The sequence below is a fragment of the Anomalospiza imberbis genome, chromosome 2, assembly GCF_031753505.1.
Source record: "Anomalospiza imberbis isolate Cuckoo-Finch-1a 21T00152 chromosome 2, ASM3175350v1, whole genome shotgun sequence".
NCBI lineage: Eukaryota > Metazoa > Chordata > Aves > Passeriformes > Viduidae > Anomalospiza > Anomalospiza imberbis.
Window position 1 is genome coordinate 61,801,543 of NC_089682.1, and position 16,271 is coordinate 61,817,813.

General features: G+C 42.3%; 1 protein-coding gene across 1 annotated transcript in view; it reads left to right on the plus strand.

Moving 5' to 3' along the window:
* The first annotated feature begins 316 nt into the window (after positions 1 to 316).
* Positions 317 to 16,271, plus strand: part of GUCY1A2 (guanylate cyclase 1 soluble subunit alpha 2) — a 137,414-nt gene continuing 121,459 nt past the window's right edge. Inside the window, exons 1-3 of the mRNA XM_068181390.1 lie at positions 317 to 885; positions 14,183 to 14,244; positions 14,729 to 14,850. Coding sequence (XP_068037491.1) covers positions 628 to 885; positions 14,183 to 14,244; positions 14,729 to 14,850 — 442 coding nt within the window. The 5' untranslated portion in view covers positions 317 to 627. The remainder of the gene's footprint in view (positions 886 to 14,182; positions 14,245 to 14,728; positions 14,851 to 16,271) is intronic.

Sequence of the window (16,271 nt, forward strand, 5' to 3'; positions counted from 1 at the left end):
GGGCGATCTCCCCGCTTCCCCTCAGCCCAGCTCCAAAGTACCAAAGCGCAGAGCGGAGCGCCCTTGCCGCCCTCCCGGGCAGCCGGGAGCGCGGGCTGCGCTCGGCCCTGCCCTCGGCCCGCCCCGCCGGGCGCTGGGGACATCTCCCCGGCGCGGGGCAGCGGGGCCGGCCGGGCCGCGGAGAGCGGGGCCGGGCGCGACAGGCGGAGAGCGAGGCGGGGGAGGCGGGAGGAGGTGGAGGAGGAGGAGGGGGAAAGGGCTCGAAACAACACGTGATCCCCGCGGAGCAGCGAGGGAGCCGGGGGAGGGGAGAGCGGGGCGGGCGGCCGAGGCAGAGGAGGGCAGCAGCCACCGCGGTTGCCGCCGCCGCCGCTTTAAAGGCTCCCGGCGCGGCGCGGCGCGGCACCCGCGCTCCCGGCCCGGCGCGGAGAGCCGCGGAGCGGGGCAGCGCTGCGGTCTGCGCCGGCCCCGGCGCGGCGGCTCCGCCGCTGCCTCCCGCCCGCCCAGGGGCACCCGCGGCCATGCGAGGCGGCCGCCCCCGCGCCCGCCCAGCTCGGCGCTGCCCGCCGCGGCTGCCCGCCGCCCCGCGCTGAGCCCGCCGCCGCCCTGCGCCCGGCCCGCGGCACCATGTCCCGCCGCAAGATCTCGTCAGAGTCCTTCAGCTCGCTGGGCTCGGACTGCCCGGAGACGAGCCCAGAGGAGGAGGGCGAGTGTCCCCTGTCCCGCCTCTGCTGGAACGGCAGCCGCAGCCCCCCCGGCCCCGCTGACATCCCCTTCGCCGCCGCCGCCGCCGCGGCCAGCGCCGGGGCGCGCCGCGCTCCGCGCCGCCGGCGGGTCAACCTGGACTCGCTGGGCGAGAGCATCCGCCGCCTGACGGCCCCCGCGGTGAGTGCCCCGCGCCCGGCCCCCGCACCCGCCTGCGCCCGGCACGGCCCCGCGGCTGCCCCGTGGGCTCGGGTCCCTGTCGGGAGAGAGGCGGCGGTGCCCGCGCCCCCCTCCATGGTGGACCCGCCGGGTCGCTGGAGCCCGCTGCCTCTCCGTGCCCGCCGCGGCTGCCGGCTGCCAGCCCCGCAGACCTGCGGGAGTACGGCTCTCGGCAGCCCGGTGCTGGAAATCGGGTCGGGAGTCACGCTTAGGCACAGCTGCCGCTTTGGCTGGGTTTATCATTTCTGCCGAGTCCCTTTCTGAATGAAAACGAAGCAATAAAGTGCTTATCACTGGTACTAGCAAGGTGGTTTTTTTTTTTTTTTTAATATATAAAAAGTTACATCTGTATGATGCATGGCGTGCACATTGTTCCTGAACAATGAGGGGATGTGAACTTCTTACGTTTGTAGGCTTCTCTGTACTGAATAGGGTAAAACAAAACAAAGTTCCGGCTATGTGTTCGGAAATATTTCAGCAACAGATTTCCCTGTGCCTCCTGGATGCGCAGACCTTGCTGACAGATCAGTTTCTTCAAAGCAGACTTTGAAATCCACGACTTAATGATTGTCTGGATAGCTGCATCTGTAGTTGAGAGTCAGGGACCCATTGTCTGTATGCTGTTAACGTCAGGAGCAAATTCAGGTAGAGCCTGTAACATATGCTGGTATAATTTTGTCAGACTGAAATCAGTGTTTAAGGAGTTCTCGTAGATTAGTGTAAAAAAAGGTTTTTCTCCTGCCTTTTTGTTTTGATTGTGCTATGCTCCTGTACATACGTCTGTGATCACTGCTAAAATTTTCTCCTAAAGTTTCAGCTGCAACTGAATGTTTTTGGTCTCTGAGACAGTTTAATGTTTTAAAGCATAAAACATTAATGGCAACAAGTAGTCTTAATGTGCAAGGCAACTGTGTCTGTTATTGTGGCATCAGATCATCTTTTTCATATTATTAGGCAGCTCTGGAAATTCCTCATGAATCTCATCACCATCAACTCTCAGTTTGCGTTGGTTTCAATATATTCTTTTCTGTTTGGAGTTTAAGTGCTGGACAGGAGTAGACAGGGTGTTTAATGGGAGAAGTTTTAGTGCATTAAATAGCTAATAGTCATCCAGTTGCAGTTAAGACTTTTCTTTCCCATTGATTTTTTCCCTCTCCACTGGGAATCTGGTCTTGTAATGCTGATATTAATAGATGGTATTTCAGGTGACCTGTCTTGTTTTAGTATATTAAAAAAAAGAGAAGCTATTTAATTTGATAGTAATGCAATGGTATAATTAGAGCATATGTTACCCCAAATATTTGAAATATTCAGAAGTAGTTCAGCACAGTATATTGAGATAACCTTAGTATTTGTGTTTTCTAAGCTTTGACTGTTACCTCCTGTATTATGTTGCTATAAGAGACAAGTACAGTTTTACATATAAGTTGTTGAATTTGTTTTCAAAATAAACACATTCCTTGAATTAAGACATGAATAAAACTCTGATAGATCCAAGTCCTCTTTCTTTCCTGCTCACAGATAAATTTTATTTAAGAATGCAAAAATTTCATCTAACTTGGTTTTATTGTCCCAAACAACAGCTTTCATAGTTTACCTGGGAGGTAATTATAGCTACCCTTGTTGCTAAAAAATAGGTTATTTAAAAGTTTTAATGTGATGCTTAAATTTTTCCTTTTTATCTTGGCATCGTAACTGCAGCTTCATTCCCATCTTACACATTTTGGCATAAATTAATGTCATTAAGTCAAAGAAGTCTTATTGTTCTAGTCTTGGTTTAAGAAAAGAGCCAGGTCCCCTGCCATTTTTCACTCAGAGAAACCACTGTTCAGTTGCTTGTTATTTTGGTGCTTTTCTTCCTGAGCTCTGTGATGCTGAATATATGCCTTCATGCAACAAGTCAAGTTGCCATATGTCTAACACTTTGGATCTGATTATTTTTTCACATCTACTGATATAAATCAGGAATAACTTTAATTAGAAGTAAAAAAAAAAAAACAAAACCACTTTGCTATAAAATTGATTAAATAGGATTAATTTATGTTGTTTGTTAAATTAGAAGGCAAGTCTGAAGGGAGCACTGACAGATGTTCTTTCTAAACAAAAAGCTCTAATACTTTTTTATAGATGTAGGTAGATCTTCATATCTTCATTCCATAATACTATAGATAGGGGTCTCTGTTAAGTATATAAACATACTTATGTGCATACAGATGTATATACTGTATATCTAGCCTGCAAGGTTTAACATTGTCTCTTCAAACATGAATGCAGCAGTTATTTGTCCTCATCCCAACTTTCAAAGTTGAAGGATGCTACAAGTTCCTGATGTTTATACTTAGCTGTAGTTTTTTTTGTGCTTTTCTTCAGCAGTGACTAGGATTAAATACTCAGTAAAATATTGTTTTGTGTTTTCACTGAAGAAAAATTCTGTGTGTGTATTTAATACTACTGTACCATGCAAAGACTTCTAAGTGGTAGCAGAAGCTACTGAGAGCTGCCCTGGGTATGTGGAGAGCCTTGAACAGAGCAGGAAGGAGCATCCAAGGGGCAAAAGAGCGTTGGACACTCAAGAGGGATGCCCATAGGGCAGAGCAGCAAGAAGGCTGTGCAAACAGGCTTCGTCTCAGGAGTGGTAGTGCAAAATTATGTCTGAAATGTATCTCCTGTGCAATTCATTCATGAGTTAGTACAGCTGTACTGTCAATTGCACAAGATTCTGTAGAATGAAATTTGAGATATATTACACTAAAATATAGCGAAAATAAGTTACTATGTTTTCTAATCACTTATAATCTTGGTCTCAATTTTAGCTGAGTATGACTTTGCACAAACATTACTTTTTGTGGAACTGTGGGAGAATATAAAAAAATGAACCTTGCTGTGTTGCAGCATTGAATCCACCCCATTCTCCTTGCTCCCAGACAACAGCTTCTAGCACTTTCCAGCAGGCATGATATTCTACTTTTTCTCTTATATTGATTATTGGAGATTTTTTTTTCCTGCAGTAGTTATACTAGAGGATGTAGGGACCTGATCCCTCAATCAGCCCAGGTTCATTTTATGTTCCTGTGGGTTTGTAAATGTTCCCCGACGTGCCTGGACGGGTGAAAGATTGCTGCTGTTCATCTGGAGTGTGCTCATTGCAAACCCTCTCTTTTCTGAGTGCCAGAACTAGAAGGATGGTAGGGCTCACCTCCCACCAAAACAGCTCTGTATTTTGGGGAAAAGTGTGTGGTGATGAGACCTCCATCCACATTCCACCATTGGCATTCGTGAGTAGGCTATGCTGGGGAAGCAGGGAGGCAGAGCAGCAGCAATGCAAGGAGAGGCAGCTCTTTTGTCTCAGCTGCACTCAGCAGACTCTCAGCAGACAAACTGTGCATGTGCCGAACATCTCATCAAGTTGCTGCTCTGCTGCCTCCCCCAGTACCAGTTTGCTGCACAGCCAAGTGCCCTGACATCAGAAGGGTGGAGGCACAGCCTGGCGCCCTGCCCGTGGGGCTGGGGAGCTGTGCTCAGCACCTGAGTGTGAGGATGATGGTTGGTGGGACCAAACTTTGCTGCCCAGTGCAATGAACCCCCAGCTTTGCACACAGCTCTCGTGGCTCCATCGGCTCATGAAGTCCTGGCACCAGTGCTCCCTGCATATTGCCCCGTGACTGTCCCTGCCCTCTCACAGCCTTTGATCTCTGTGATGTTTCCACAAGGCTGAGTAATTGTGAAGGCAGCTCCTATCCATTCTAACATGTTCCTAAATCATGTTGCTGATAGAACACAGATGTCCCTCTGTCCTCCTTCATCTGAACCACTGTCGAATGGTCTTTGGTTACGCAGTCTGATCAGAGAAATCTGGAGCTGGATCCAGCTGCTCTCAAAACAAACAGTTGCCCTTGTCACCAGGCTGGGTTCAGTTTATTGGAGATAAATAATAAAATGCTGGGAACTTAATAGGGACATTGATTTATGACCTTGTTTTTAAGAAATAACTCGGTAATTATATGCACATCACAAGCAAATGTAATGATACATTCTCTTTTTGATTCCAGCTTTGCTATTGTGTTCCATTTTAAAGGATTAGTTTTACACCCACAAAGACATAAATTTTGATTAATTATAAGTAGGGAACATGATACTATATGCTATTCATTATCAAAATGATATTTTCTGCCCTTAAGGTCTCTGCTATAGGGGTATGGTATCTTGGCATCAGTTGACATAGCTTGATTCTTTAAAAGTGCAGTTTAGTATGTTACTGAATTCTAGTTCCTTGCAGCAATTTTCACATTTGCTCCAGTTCTATCTTGACTTGTATCCAATACTAAACTGAAAATAGAATCAAAATCAGCAAAACATAATTTGTCACTGATTTGAAAAGTCAAATACTCTGCTCCCATCTAAGAGGCATAGGCTATCTCTAAAGGAGCTGAGAGTGACTGGGTGTGCATGTGTAGTAGTCTTGTGTACCCCTAAGCACTGCACTGATCTTTCTGAAGCACAAATTACAGCATAACACAGCATTAAAGTGACTAACACTTCCATTTGATTTGATTTTCTGAAAGGCCAATGTAACGCATCGCTTACAAAACTGTTATGTGGAAATCACTTCTGTTATACTTTTCTGTTCATTTAGAATTATTTCTGCTATTCTTTAAAGGCCCAGTTCAAAACACATTAACGTAAGAACACTTTTTTCTCTGTGTTATTTAGGAAGCTGCTACTGACTGCCGCCAAATAGTTTGAATTTAAGAACTGTCTTTTTGAATACAGCCCTTTCCCTGCCAGTGGAAGAAAAGTGAATGTAAAGGCAGTCATTTATGTTAGTGTGTAGGCTCTGACTTATGTCACAGAACTACTGTAACTTCAAATTGCTTAATTGCAAGTGAATCCTCCAGTGAGCGGAGGTGGAGTTTTGGCAGAGAAGCTGCAGTGTAGCAGCTTATATCAAACGTTTCTCCATCATAAACCTCTACCACTTAGTGTCCATGAATACTACTCCTTTTACTAGCTTTTTACTTCTACTCCCTTAACAAGCTGCTGCCATCAGCAGGAGAGGTAACAAATTGATTTTTGCATAAGATTTTGGAAAAAATTTGCACAAGTATTCTGAACTCCTAATGACTTACATTAACAATTGTGTATTGCTAAGGTCTGATGTTGCAGAAATGACTTCTGCCTGTCTTTCTGAATGAAATACAGTAATGTCAAATGATACCCCTATCAGTGCTGTGATGAGCTTATTCACTTAGTAGCCCAGGCTGGATGAGCTTTTTACATGAGTAACATCCTTCTCAAGAATGTGGGTGTGAAGCATGAAAATGGTGAAGAGAGACACATTCTATGAGAAACTTCTAATTTCTCATTTCAGCAGGTAAACGGAATGATTTTTGAAAGTATAATAAAACCAGACTTTTGCCAAGTATCTTCCAACTTAAGATAGACAAAAGTCGGTTATAAAGAAGGTCACACAAGCAGTTTGTAGTCAATCAATCTGTTATTTCATACCCTGAAATACAGCTGTGATGTCTTAAACAGGAACATTCAGGAAAATATCAATATGAGCATCACAGTGGGTTTTAATTGTTTGTCTTGTTCAGCAGTTTAACGTCTGATGCAAAGAAGATTCAGCTTCAACAAATAAAATACTAAAAAAAATATCTGCACCCAAGGGCCTGCAGCATTGTATTGACCTTGATGAAATTTTATTGAGTGTGAGTTTAAATATTTGACATCTAATGCTTAGACCAATCATAGTAATACTGGCTTTCTTAATGTTTGTACGGTTCCAGGCTGAATCTTAACTTCCCTTCAGTGCTTGGAGAAAACGTGTCTCGGAAACATTCACAGGTTGCAGACACGTTTGCTGCCTGGAAGCAGCAAGCATATCCCTGCTGGGGAATAGGCTTGCCCACAGGCACATCGGACCCGCTGGCTGACAGAGCAGAGCGTGGCAGCACTAGTGGTGATCCCACAAAATTCATCTAAATTGCTTTGCACTTCTCTGCCTCTCTCCTGGCCAGAGTGTGCAGGTGCAAATAGAGAAAGATGTAAGGGAGACGAGAATGTCATGATCATTAATATATGCCCCTACAAAAGCAGTGAGCCCTCATGGCTGCATCAAAATGAGTGTGAATGTCCTTCATTTGAAACTGTTTGAGCAGAGCCAGTTACCACCTCAGAGCAGTTGGTTATAAAATGCATAATGTTAATACAGAGGAAAGCCTAAGCCTTCTCTTGCCTTCTACCTCTTGTGCTAATGTTAAAGGCTCCTATGAAGTGCTTTGAGCAAAAGAAATTATTCTGTCCTGTATCCAGATTCTTTCTACATGTGTCTGTTTGCCAGCTCTCAAACTAAGTTTCAGAATGAAGATGAAAAACATCTGTGGTTTATTCATAGGTTTCAAAGGGATAAATACCTACGCAGAGCTGCATAAAAAATTAGGTCCAGTTACACTGGGGAAATTGGTTCTTCTTGTATCTTAGCAGAAAAAAATCCTTGAAAAGGTCTGACCTATAAAGCTTTTCATTTCCTATCAGTCTGCTGGAGTAGCACTGATGATTTTATGTAGTAGGTATCAGTTGCATTAAAAGATGGAACAGGTAGCATTAGCAATAGATCATCTATTGTAATCTTACCTACCGAACATGTTCTCTCTGCAGCACAGAACAGTTTTTCTGTCCATTTCAGACCAGGCTGAAATTCAGAGATTAACAAAGTGATCACAGCTGGTGTTATAAGGGATAGCACCCTGAGATATTTATCCTTCGCTGTCAAGGAGTTAGGCTAGATGATCTAATAGGCAATTTCCATCTGTAATGTCTGTGATTCTTCTAGCTGAAAGGCAGCTGGGGATGCAGAACTTACAATTTCTAGTAATTATTTAGCTCTGCTTTATTTCTTCACAGTATTTGTATTGTTGCCATGAAAAAGTATTGGACAAAATTCTTAATCTCAATGCTGTTTATTAAATTAAGGCAATTCTCTGATGTGCACCAGCATTTCTCTGTGAAGAGGACCCCAGTTTGTGTGAACTGAGGAGCAGAATGGTCCCAGGTTTGTCTGCCATTCGCACTGAGCTCAGGCACTGCACCCTCTCATGGTCCCGTCTGGATCATCGTGAGCTGTTGCAGGCAGCTTGTTTTGCCTCCAGCTGTCAGTCACCCTGCCCTGGATCCCCAGACGGTCCACTCCTGGGGATTATGCATCTTCCTCTTTTGCTACCAAATCTGCTGCTAGTCATGGAGGTCTGCAAGCAGGGGGTGCTTTTATATAAAGAACAAACATCTGGAATTGGGAAGCTGGTCTTCATTAAGAAGATACATTTTAGCTCAAATAGAAGCAGTTAAAAAAATAGGTGCACCTTAAAATGTTCAGAATCTAGAGAGCAGAACTATATTTTTTCCTGATTATATTATCAAAAGCACTATTAAATCCCTAAAGATAATTTCTTTTTTAAAATTTCAGGTGATTACTTATGTTGTGACTCTGTTTCTCCATTTCTGATTTCTGTCTGTTCCCTTTCATTCCAATCTTCAGCTATTGGGAATGGGACAGGGAGAGTGCTGGCTGTGCAGGACCTGCTAGGGAGTTTTCCTCCTTTCTGCATCATCAGAACATTGCTGGATGCCAAAGGAGCCTTCCTTTTCTTTTTCAGTTCTGCTTTTCCCTAGCTGCAGCAATTTCAATGCTTATCTCTCCACTCCTGGCACTTGGGAGTGTTGATAAATGTTTGTCTTCAACTGGAGCCTTGATTCTTTGTTTACAATCTCTTTAATTCAATATTTTGCTGACCAGAAGGACAGGGAGGGAACAGTTTTTCACTGCTTACATGATCATGGGATAAATATTAAAAATACCCAGACTGAAAATGACTGTTTTGCCATTTATCTTCTTTCGGATGGACCAGATGCACACCTGCTCGTGTGTGCTTAGAGATCTGCAGTCACCTAAGCACAAAGACTTAACTAAAATTGGTTTTGAAATATGAAAAAGGGAATGTTTTTCATTAATGAATGATCAGCAGCAGTGAATCTGGTGATTAAAATCATGTACATCTGCTGAGTTTGTGATTGAACACTTGAAATTTGAAGCATTTAAAACTTTCAGTGTCACAGCGCTGATTTGGCTGAGGTCCACAGGCCCTCCTGCTTGCAGGGGTGCTGATTTCTCTGGGAAGGACTTTGCAACACCCCAGGGCACAACACTGTAGGGGAGCCCCCTGACCCAATGGACATACTTGAAGAAATTTTGATAGAAGCAAAGTGGTTTCTAGCAGAGCCTGTTATGCTCTTCAGTGCTTCAACTTCCACGTTTAAAATTTTAAGCACTCAAGTTTTTAACAGCATGACTGCTGAAGCCCCTCTGAAGCTCAGCTTGGAGCCACTTAGCTTTTCCAAGAAAAAAAAAAAATCTTTGAAACTTCGTTAGGGTTAAGGAGAAGCTGTCTGTGTACCTGGCTGGTCTCTTGGCAGTGTTCTATACAGCCCCTTTCTTCCCTGATTCCATCTGGGTATCTTAGGATGCAAAAGGAATGGCATGGAGAATTTGAAACTGCATTTATGTAAATTTAGACTGAGTCATCTGGGATACTGTGTGCAGTTCTGTCACCTCAGTGTGGGGTTTGTCTGTCCTTACCTAAACATTTTAAGATGTCTAAGTCTGTAGCAATCAATCAATGTCTGTTCTAGACAAAAGAAAGAAATGGGTATTTATAAAGACTGAGTCCTCAGGCACGTATTAGATGCCAACCAGAGGATGAAATGAATCACTGTGGGTGCCTGCAGTTGGGCAGATGAGCCCTACTGTTTATTTCCAAAGCTGTTGCAATCAAATGAAAGACATTTCAGAGGCAACTGAAAATGGCTAGAGAATAGGCTAAAATCTTAGTCCTCTGAGAAGATTGGAAAGTTTATGTTTGATTGCCTTAGGAAAGACATTTGTAAGAAGGGATGCAGTTAAAGTGGAAGTTCTTTCCCCTTTGCCTTGAAAACCGAAGCAATGAAGCTGCAAGAAGAGAAAGCTGAACTCAGAAAAAGAAAAAAGCCCCACAGTTTAAACTAGAATCTTTTCCCAGAAGAAGTTGTCTGAGTTTAAAAACCAGGAATATTTCAAGTTCATTTAGACAAATGTCTTCAGAAAGATTTTCTCCAGTTAGTCATAAAAGGAGTTTTTGAGGAACTATTACTCCTCTGTCTTCAGGACTTGAACCAGTTTTGTACTACTGGAGAGCAGGATGAGATCTAACAGGAAGGGCACATTTCTCAAGGAGTGCATCTTATAAACAGTGGTGGCTGGCGGAGTGACAGTGGGTGTCGTGTCAGGGCTGCCACCACCAGGATTGCTACCTGGTGGTGCCAAAGGCTGGGCACTCTGGTCAGAGAGCAATGAGCTACCAGGGGGAAGAGCTGTCGTAGATAGTGAGGGAGAATGGACAGATCTTCCGAACCTGAGCTCCATGTCGAAAGGAAGGAGAGGAAAATAAAGATAAGCTTTGAGAGTCAAGGGTGGAAACTTTCAAGATGGAGAAGGCTGGAGGTTGGTTACTGCTGACAGCATAACTAAGGCCCCTGTTCCACCTGTGATTCATCAGGTACAGAGAAAGTAAAATGCCCTGTGAAGAGGTGGGAGAGATGACCTCCATCCCTTCAGATGGGGCAGCAGATCCAGCAGAGCCTCAGCCATTAGAATGTTTCAGAAGAGGAGTTGGTAGGTTTCAGAAGCTCTCTCCTGAGGAGACAGAAGCCCTCATGTGCCAGCCTGCCGTGCTGCGGGCGGTTTGCCGCTTGCCAAGAGCTTGCACACGAGCATTGCAAAGAGTCTGCCAAAACTTGTTTGTGTCCTGGACTATGACCACTGCTGCTCATCCATGTGGGCACCCGTGATGCAGCCAGGGGAGACCTTGAGGAGTCAGGAGTGACTGCACGGCTCCGAGAGCAAGGGTGAAGGGTGCAGTCATCATAATCAAAAGGAATTGTTGACATTAAATTGTTTAGGTAATAGTCCCTGGCTTATATGTACATTAAATCATATAATTTTAAGTAGCCATGAGACATTACAATCTCTTCAGTAAATAAGTGGCACTGAGCACCTAAATGGCATTACAGTGGAGGAGGTGTATGGTTAAAGGCTGTCTTTCACATCCTTGAGTGGTAGAGCTCTGCTTCTGGGAGAGGTCATGTGTGCCAGGCTGCTAGGAGAAGGTTTAGCTATTTTGCCTCCATCCAGTCTTGCTCCTGGATACAGAAAAGAGGTGGAAATGTTTTCCTGCTCATTCTCTGCCTCATGGGCAATGAATTATCAGTAGTGGAAGAAGCAGTGCACCAAACTGCACTTGTAGGCAGCTGTAAACAGCTGTCATATCTCTTCTCACTGTTTTGTTTAGACAGGGCCCTGGTTACAGAATTACATTTGTAGCAAAATGACATTCACCAGTGATGAAATACAGCAAACTGAGAAGGTGAGCATAGTGACTCTCTAACAATGCACAGCAACACGCCATAATAATTCTTGTCAGAGATGAAGAAAGACTTTGTGAGTCCTTGGATCAGTTTTCATTCTGTCTTTGAGCGCATTATATCGAGCTCTATTTATGATCCATGTTTTAATAGTAAATCCTATTTTTGTCTGTACTTATTTTCTAAGATTCGATAGGAGTTGCCAGTGAAAAGTGTGAGTTCATGGGGTTGTTTAGAACTGTCTGACAACAGCTAGGCAACTGATTTAGCTTTCAGAAGAGAAAGTTAACATGGGATTTTTTTTCCATTCAGCACTGCAGGAAAATGGACATTTACCACTGAAATAAGTTCAGGACTAGGAGATTGCTTGTATTGTCAGATCTTGAGGTAGTCAAAATGATTTTTCCCATGTTAAGGAGTGTATGTGTTCCAGGCATGAGAAGGACAAAGACAATCTGTGGATGATTGCTCCGGTGTTCTAAGCTGCAAAGCTTCTTGAGAAGACAAAAAACTGTTTCTTTCTCTCTGTTGTGCTACCAAGCATTGCTGCATTTCATACACTTGCTGTAAAAGCACTTTGGGACAACCAGAATGGAGCTTTAATTTAGCAATCAGATATTTCTATTACTCCCTATATTATGTCAGAAGAGTTGCTGGTGGAATACTGATACTCTGTGTGTAGGGAGTGGGGTTGAGGGAAATGCTGTATGGAGATGGGAAATGGCAGCTCTCACTTCTTTGCTTGAAGCTATTCTGCTTTGCTTTGTTGCTGCTGTGAGAAAACACATCTCTTCTGTATGTCAAGAGTGGATTTTTTTGCCTGCTGAGCACAGGAAAGCTTCTGAGTCTCAGTGAGAACGTGCCATTAAATATATTTGCAGTCCATTAGGCCTAAAGACTTAAACACCTGCTGTACCACTGAGAAAGAGATGTTTTTTTTGATATGTGATGGTTTCACTCATATGGTGCTTCCATTGTGTTTTACAAGAGAAAATGCAACCTGTTAAAGCCTTTTGGCACAAGTAACTTAGTTCCCACAGTGAAGTGATTACGTGATAGAGAGTTAGCAAGAAAAACCTCTTTCAAGGTTTGCATCTATGTTGAGCTTTTTTTTTCATTCATAGGATCATAGAAGAGTTGGGTTGGAAGGGACCTTTAGAGGTCATCTAGTCCAGCCTCCTTGGAATGAGCAGGGGTATCTTCAGCTAAATCAGGTTGCCCAGAGAGAGCCCCATCCAACTTGACCTTGAATGTTTCCCAGAATGGGTCACCTACCACTTCTCTGGACAACCTGTTCTGGTGTTTCACCACTGTTGCTATAAAAATCTTCTTTCTCATATCTCGTCTAATTCTATCCTCTTCTAGTTTTAAACCATTGCCCTTGTCCTACTGCAACAGGCCCTGCTAAAAAGTTTGTCCCCATCTTTCCTATATGCCCTCTTATGCTCTTGTTGAGTGCATGCATTTCAATTTTAATTTTTTACAATTTAATTAATTTAATTTTTTTAAATTCAAAAGTGTAGATGCTTTCTTACAGTTTGGTATTAGAAAATAATTTTTTTGCAGTTGTACAAATCTAGTGTAGCCTGGTATACAGTTTTTTCTTCTGCTGTCATCAGGACAGATGACTCCTGCAAACTCATGGACAAGTGTTTGAGCAGGGTAGGAAGCTCAGCTCTTGAACTGCTGAATCTGTAGGTCGGTAAGCAAAATTTGAGACTTTCAAAGGTGATTGTGGTTTTAGAATGAAATTCCTCTAATTAAGGGGCATTTTGACTATTACATTCTAAAACAATTAGGTATCTATTTCAAAAGGCAGGAAAAGACCAAACATCTCTAAAATTCTGGTTGTTGTGAGTCTGATCAAAATGTCTGTGTGTGCTCTTGATACAGAAGAAAAACTTGTAAATATCATTTGTGTATCTCTGAATTCTGGCACCAGGTCAAAATAGACAGGTGAAGAACCTCAGATTTGACACAAGCTAGTAATTTTTGAGGAATAACATTTTGTCATAAGTGACTTGGAAAATTCAAGAGAGAAAATAACATGTATATCACATGTCCTTTATTTACCCAAAGATCTGCAATGAATTCATTCAAAATAATAGTAGCCTCAGCAGCAGTAAGACAATAAACATTTATATACATTAGTATTTTGGTGAACACTGTAGTAGTGGTAATACTGCAAAAAACAATTATGCACATATATAGCTTGGTGAACCCCTATTAAAGTGAAATAGCATAGAAGAGCTTGAAGCATGTCATGATTGTCTTCTGATGAACTTGACTTTCTTGGTAATCTGAAAGATGACTGAAGAGTTACAGCTTGTCAGGAAAAGAAGCCAAAATAAATTGCATCTTTATAATATTATTTATTAGAAAATGCTCTAGGGAGCATATAGAGTTTAAAAACTCAATGTCTTTTCCTGGTGATACTTTCATCACAAAATAATGGCATTTTCTTGCAGACTATTTCAAATTAATTATTTTAAATTAGTGAGATAGTTGGTGGGTGATAGTTTTTGAGAGCTGTTTTTGAGAGTGAAGTGGCTCCTTTGTTATGTGCAACTAGCCTTATAAGCAGTATTAATTATGCCACATTGTAAAATTCTTCCTATTTAAATGGTGAAGTAAGATACGAGGAATGAATAATAATATTTCATATCTGTTGTTGCGATGGGCTTATGGCAGGTAGAAGATAAAAAGCAGTAAAACTGGAGAAAAAGAGTGCATGGAAAGATCTGTTAATTGAACTGTGCTACAATTCCCTAATCTCACAATTGTTAAAATTATTCTTCCATAGCCTCAGACCATTCGGCAGACTCTTCAAAAGACACTGCAGTATTTTGAGCATCAAGTTATTGGGTAAGTGTCAATGTGAGGTAGTGAAAGGTGCATGGTAATGTTTTGCTCTGTGCTTTCCAATTCGCAGCCTTACATGATAAGCTTTTTGATTTAGTTTTTAATTTTTTCTCTCAAATTCTTAGAGATGCTTTGGAATAGCAATACATAATCTGGATGTAAATGTTAAACTGCTGTGCCGTCCTGCTTCTGTACAATCCCATCAGACAATGACTGCTGAATGAACTGTTTCTTATAGAAAGAGGATAGTGAATCGTTTTCAGTCATAGAATATCAGGTTGGGAAGGGACCTCAAAGCTCATCTTGTCCAACCTTTCTTGACAGAAGCATGGTCTAGACAAGATGGCTCAACACTCTGTCCAGCTGAATCTTGAAATTGCCCATCATGGGGCAACTGATCCTTAATCCTTTGCCACCACTTCTGAAAGACATTTGTTGACTTTGCATTTGTATAAGGAGTGGTTGTAACTTTATATTTTTCCTGTAGTTACAGAGATGCAGAGAAGAATTTTCACAATGTATCAAACAGATGCTCCTATACAGACTGCTCTGGCAATGAAGAAACTGAAGATGTCTCAGGAATTCTCCAGTGTACGGCTAATGTGCTTGGTATGTGTTTTCTTCAAAGGAATTTGTTTCCTTTAGTTGGAAGGAGAGTTTACTGACCATCCTAATGCCAACAATGAAACCAGAAATTTTTGCTCCAACCACAGAAATTTAGAATATAGGCAGCAACATACCAGTGCACTTTTACTACATTTGTCTCCTTTTCTACATACATTTTGAGCCTTTAAGACAATCCAGACGTGATTGTCAGTGGAGGCAGTGAATGTGTATTGTGCAACACCCAGTGATTTGAGAAGCTTCAAAGGCTTTTGGCAAGTGGACTTGCTTCTGTGCAGGCCTTGGAATTATCTCTAGTGTTTTTATAGGGGTTCTGCAGAACAACAGACACTTTTATCATCTGTGGGCCTGGTGGATAGAGGGCCTGAGAAACAGCAGCAGGGTGTACCTGAGACATGAAACATTCTGAAAACTTAGATTTTCTTCATCAAAAAGCACAACACTCAAATCTGACTGTGTACGATAATTGAGGATAAGTTTTAACTTTCCATGTCAGGGGAATATGGTGAGGTGATAGTCTGCTCACGTTCTGGTCTTTGCCATTGTGTCCTACTGACTTAAAATATTTTTGGAGGATATGCATTGTGTATCTGTCTTTTCTATTGCAAACTGTTAAACAGACTTGGTGTATTCTGTGAAACTGCAAACATGATCTAGTTTAGAGATGACTGTGTTTCACTAACATTCAAAAAAATTTTTTTTTTCCTGCTGTCCAGTGCCTTATTCTGTAAAATGCTAGGTGCTGTCAGGGATGTTCTGTGTGCCATTAACTGCTGCTAGAAAAAGGTGGCATTTTGTATTTTGCATGTGTGGCCATGGAGAGAATTTAGAACAAATCAAATTCTAAATGTGTCCAGTGTTAGTTACCTTTTTTTTAATCTTAAAATATTTGCATGGTAGCTCTCTAAAACAAATGCTATGAGTGATAAGGCAGTACTCATGTAAAGCAAAGACTTTTAATGTTATCAGGTGCATAATAATATTATAAAAAGCCAGACTAGACATTCAGTACTTATTTAACTATGACTCAAAGTATGTGTTATAAGAAACAGTTATGAATGACTTTTCACCCTCAAAGTGCTTTTAAAGCAGTATGTTAGTCCTAGTACCTCAGCATGGCTGAATAATGTGCAACCTGTTTCTTCAGTGGTATCCTCACAACAGATGTTTATTAGGAGCAGATTGGGACCAAAATATAGGGATAACATCTAAGCATTACTATCTTGGGGAACTATTAAAGTGGGCTTTGTTGAAAATTAGGTTGCAGAGACTTTTTCTTGGACAAGTTTGCCTCTTAAAGAAAGAGTTCTTAGCAAAAAAAAACCACTTCAGTGTGAGCAAAACACTGAGATAATTTAAAAGCAGTCCTTCTCCCTATCTGGGATAAGAACATAAGGGAATGAGCA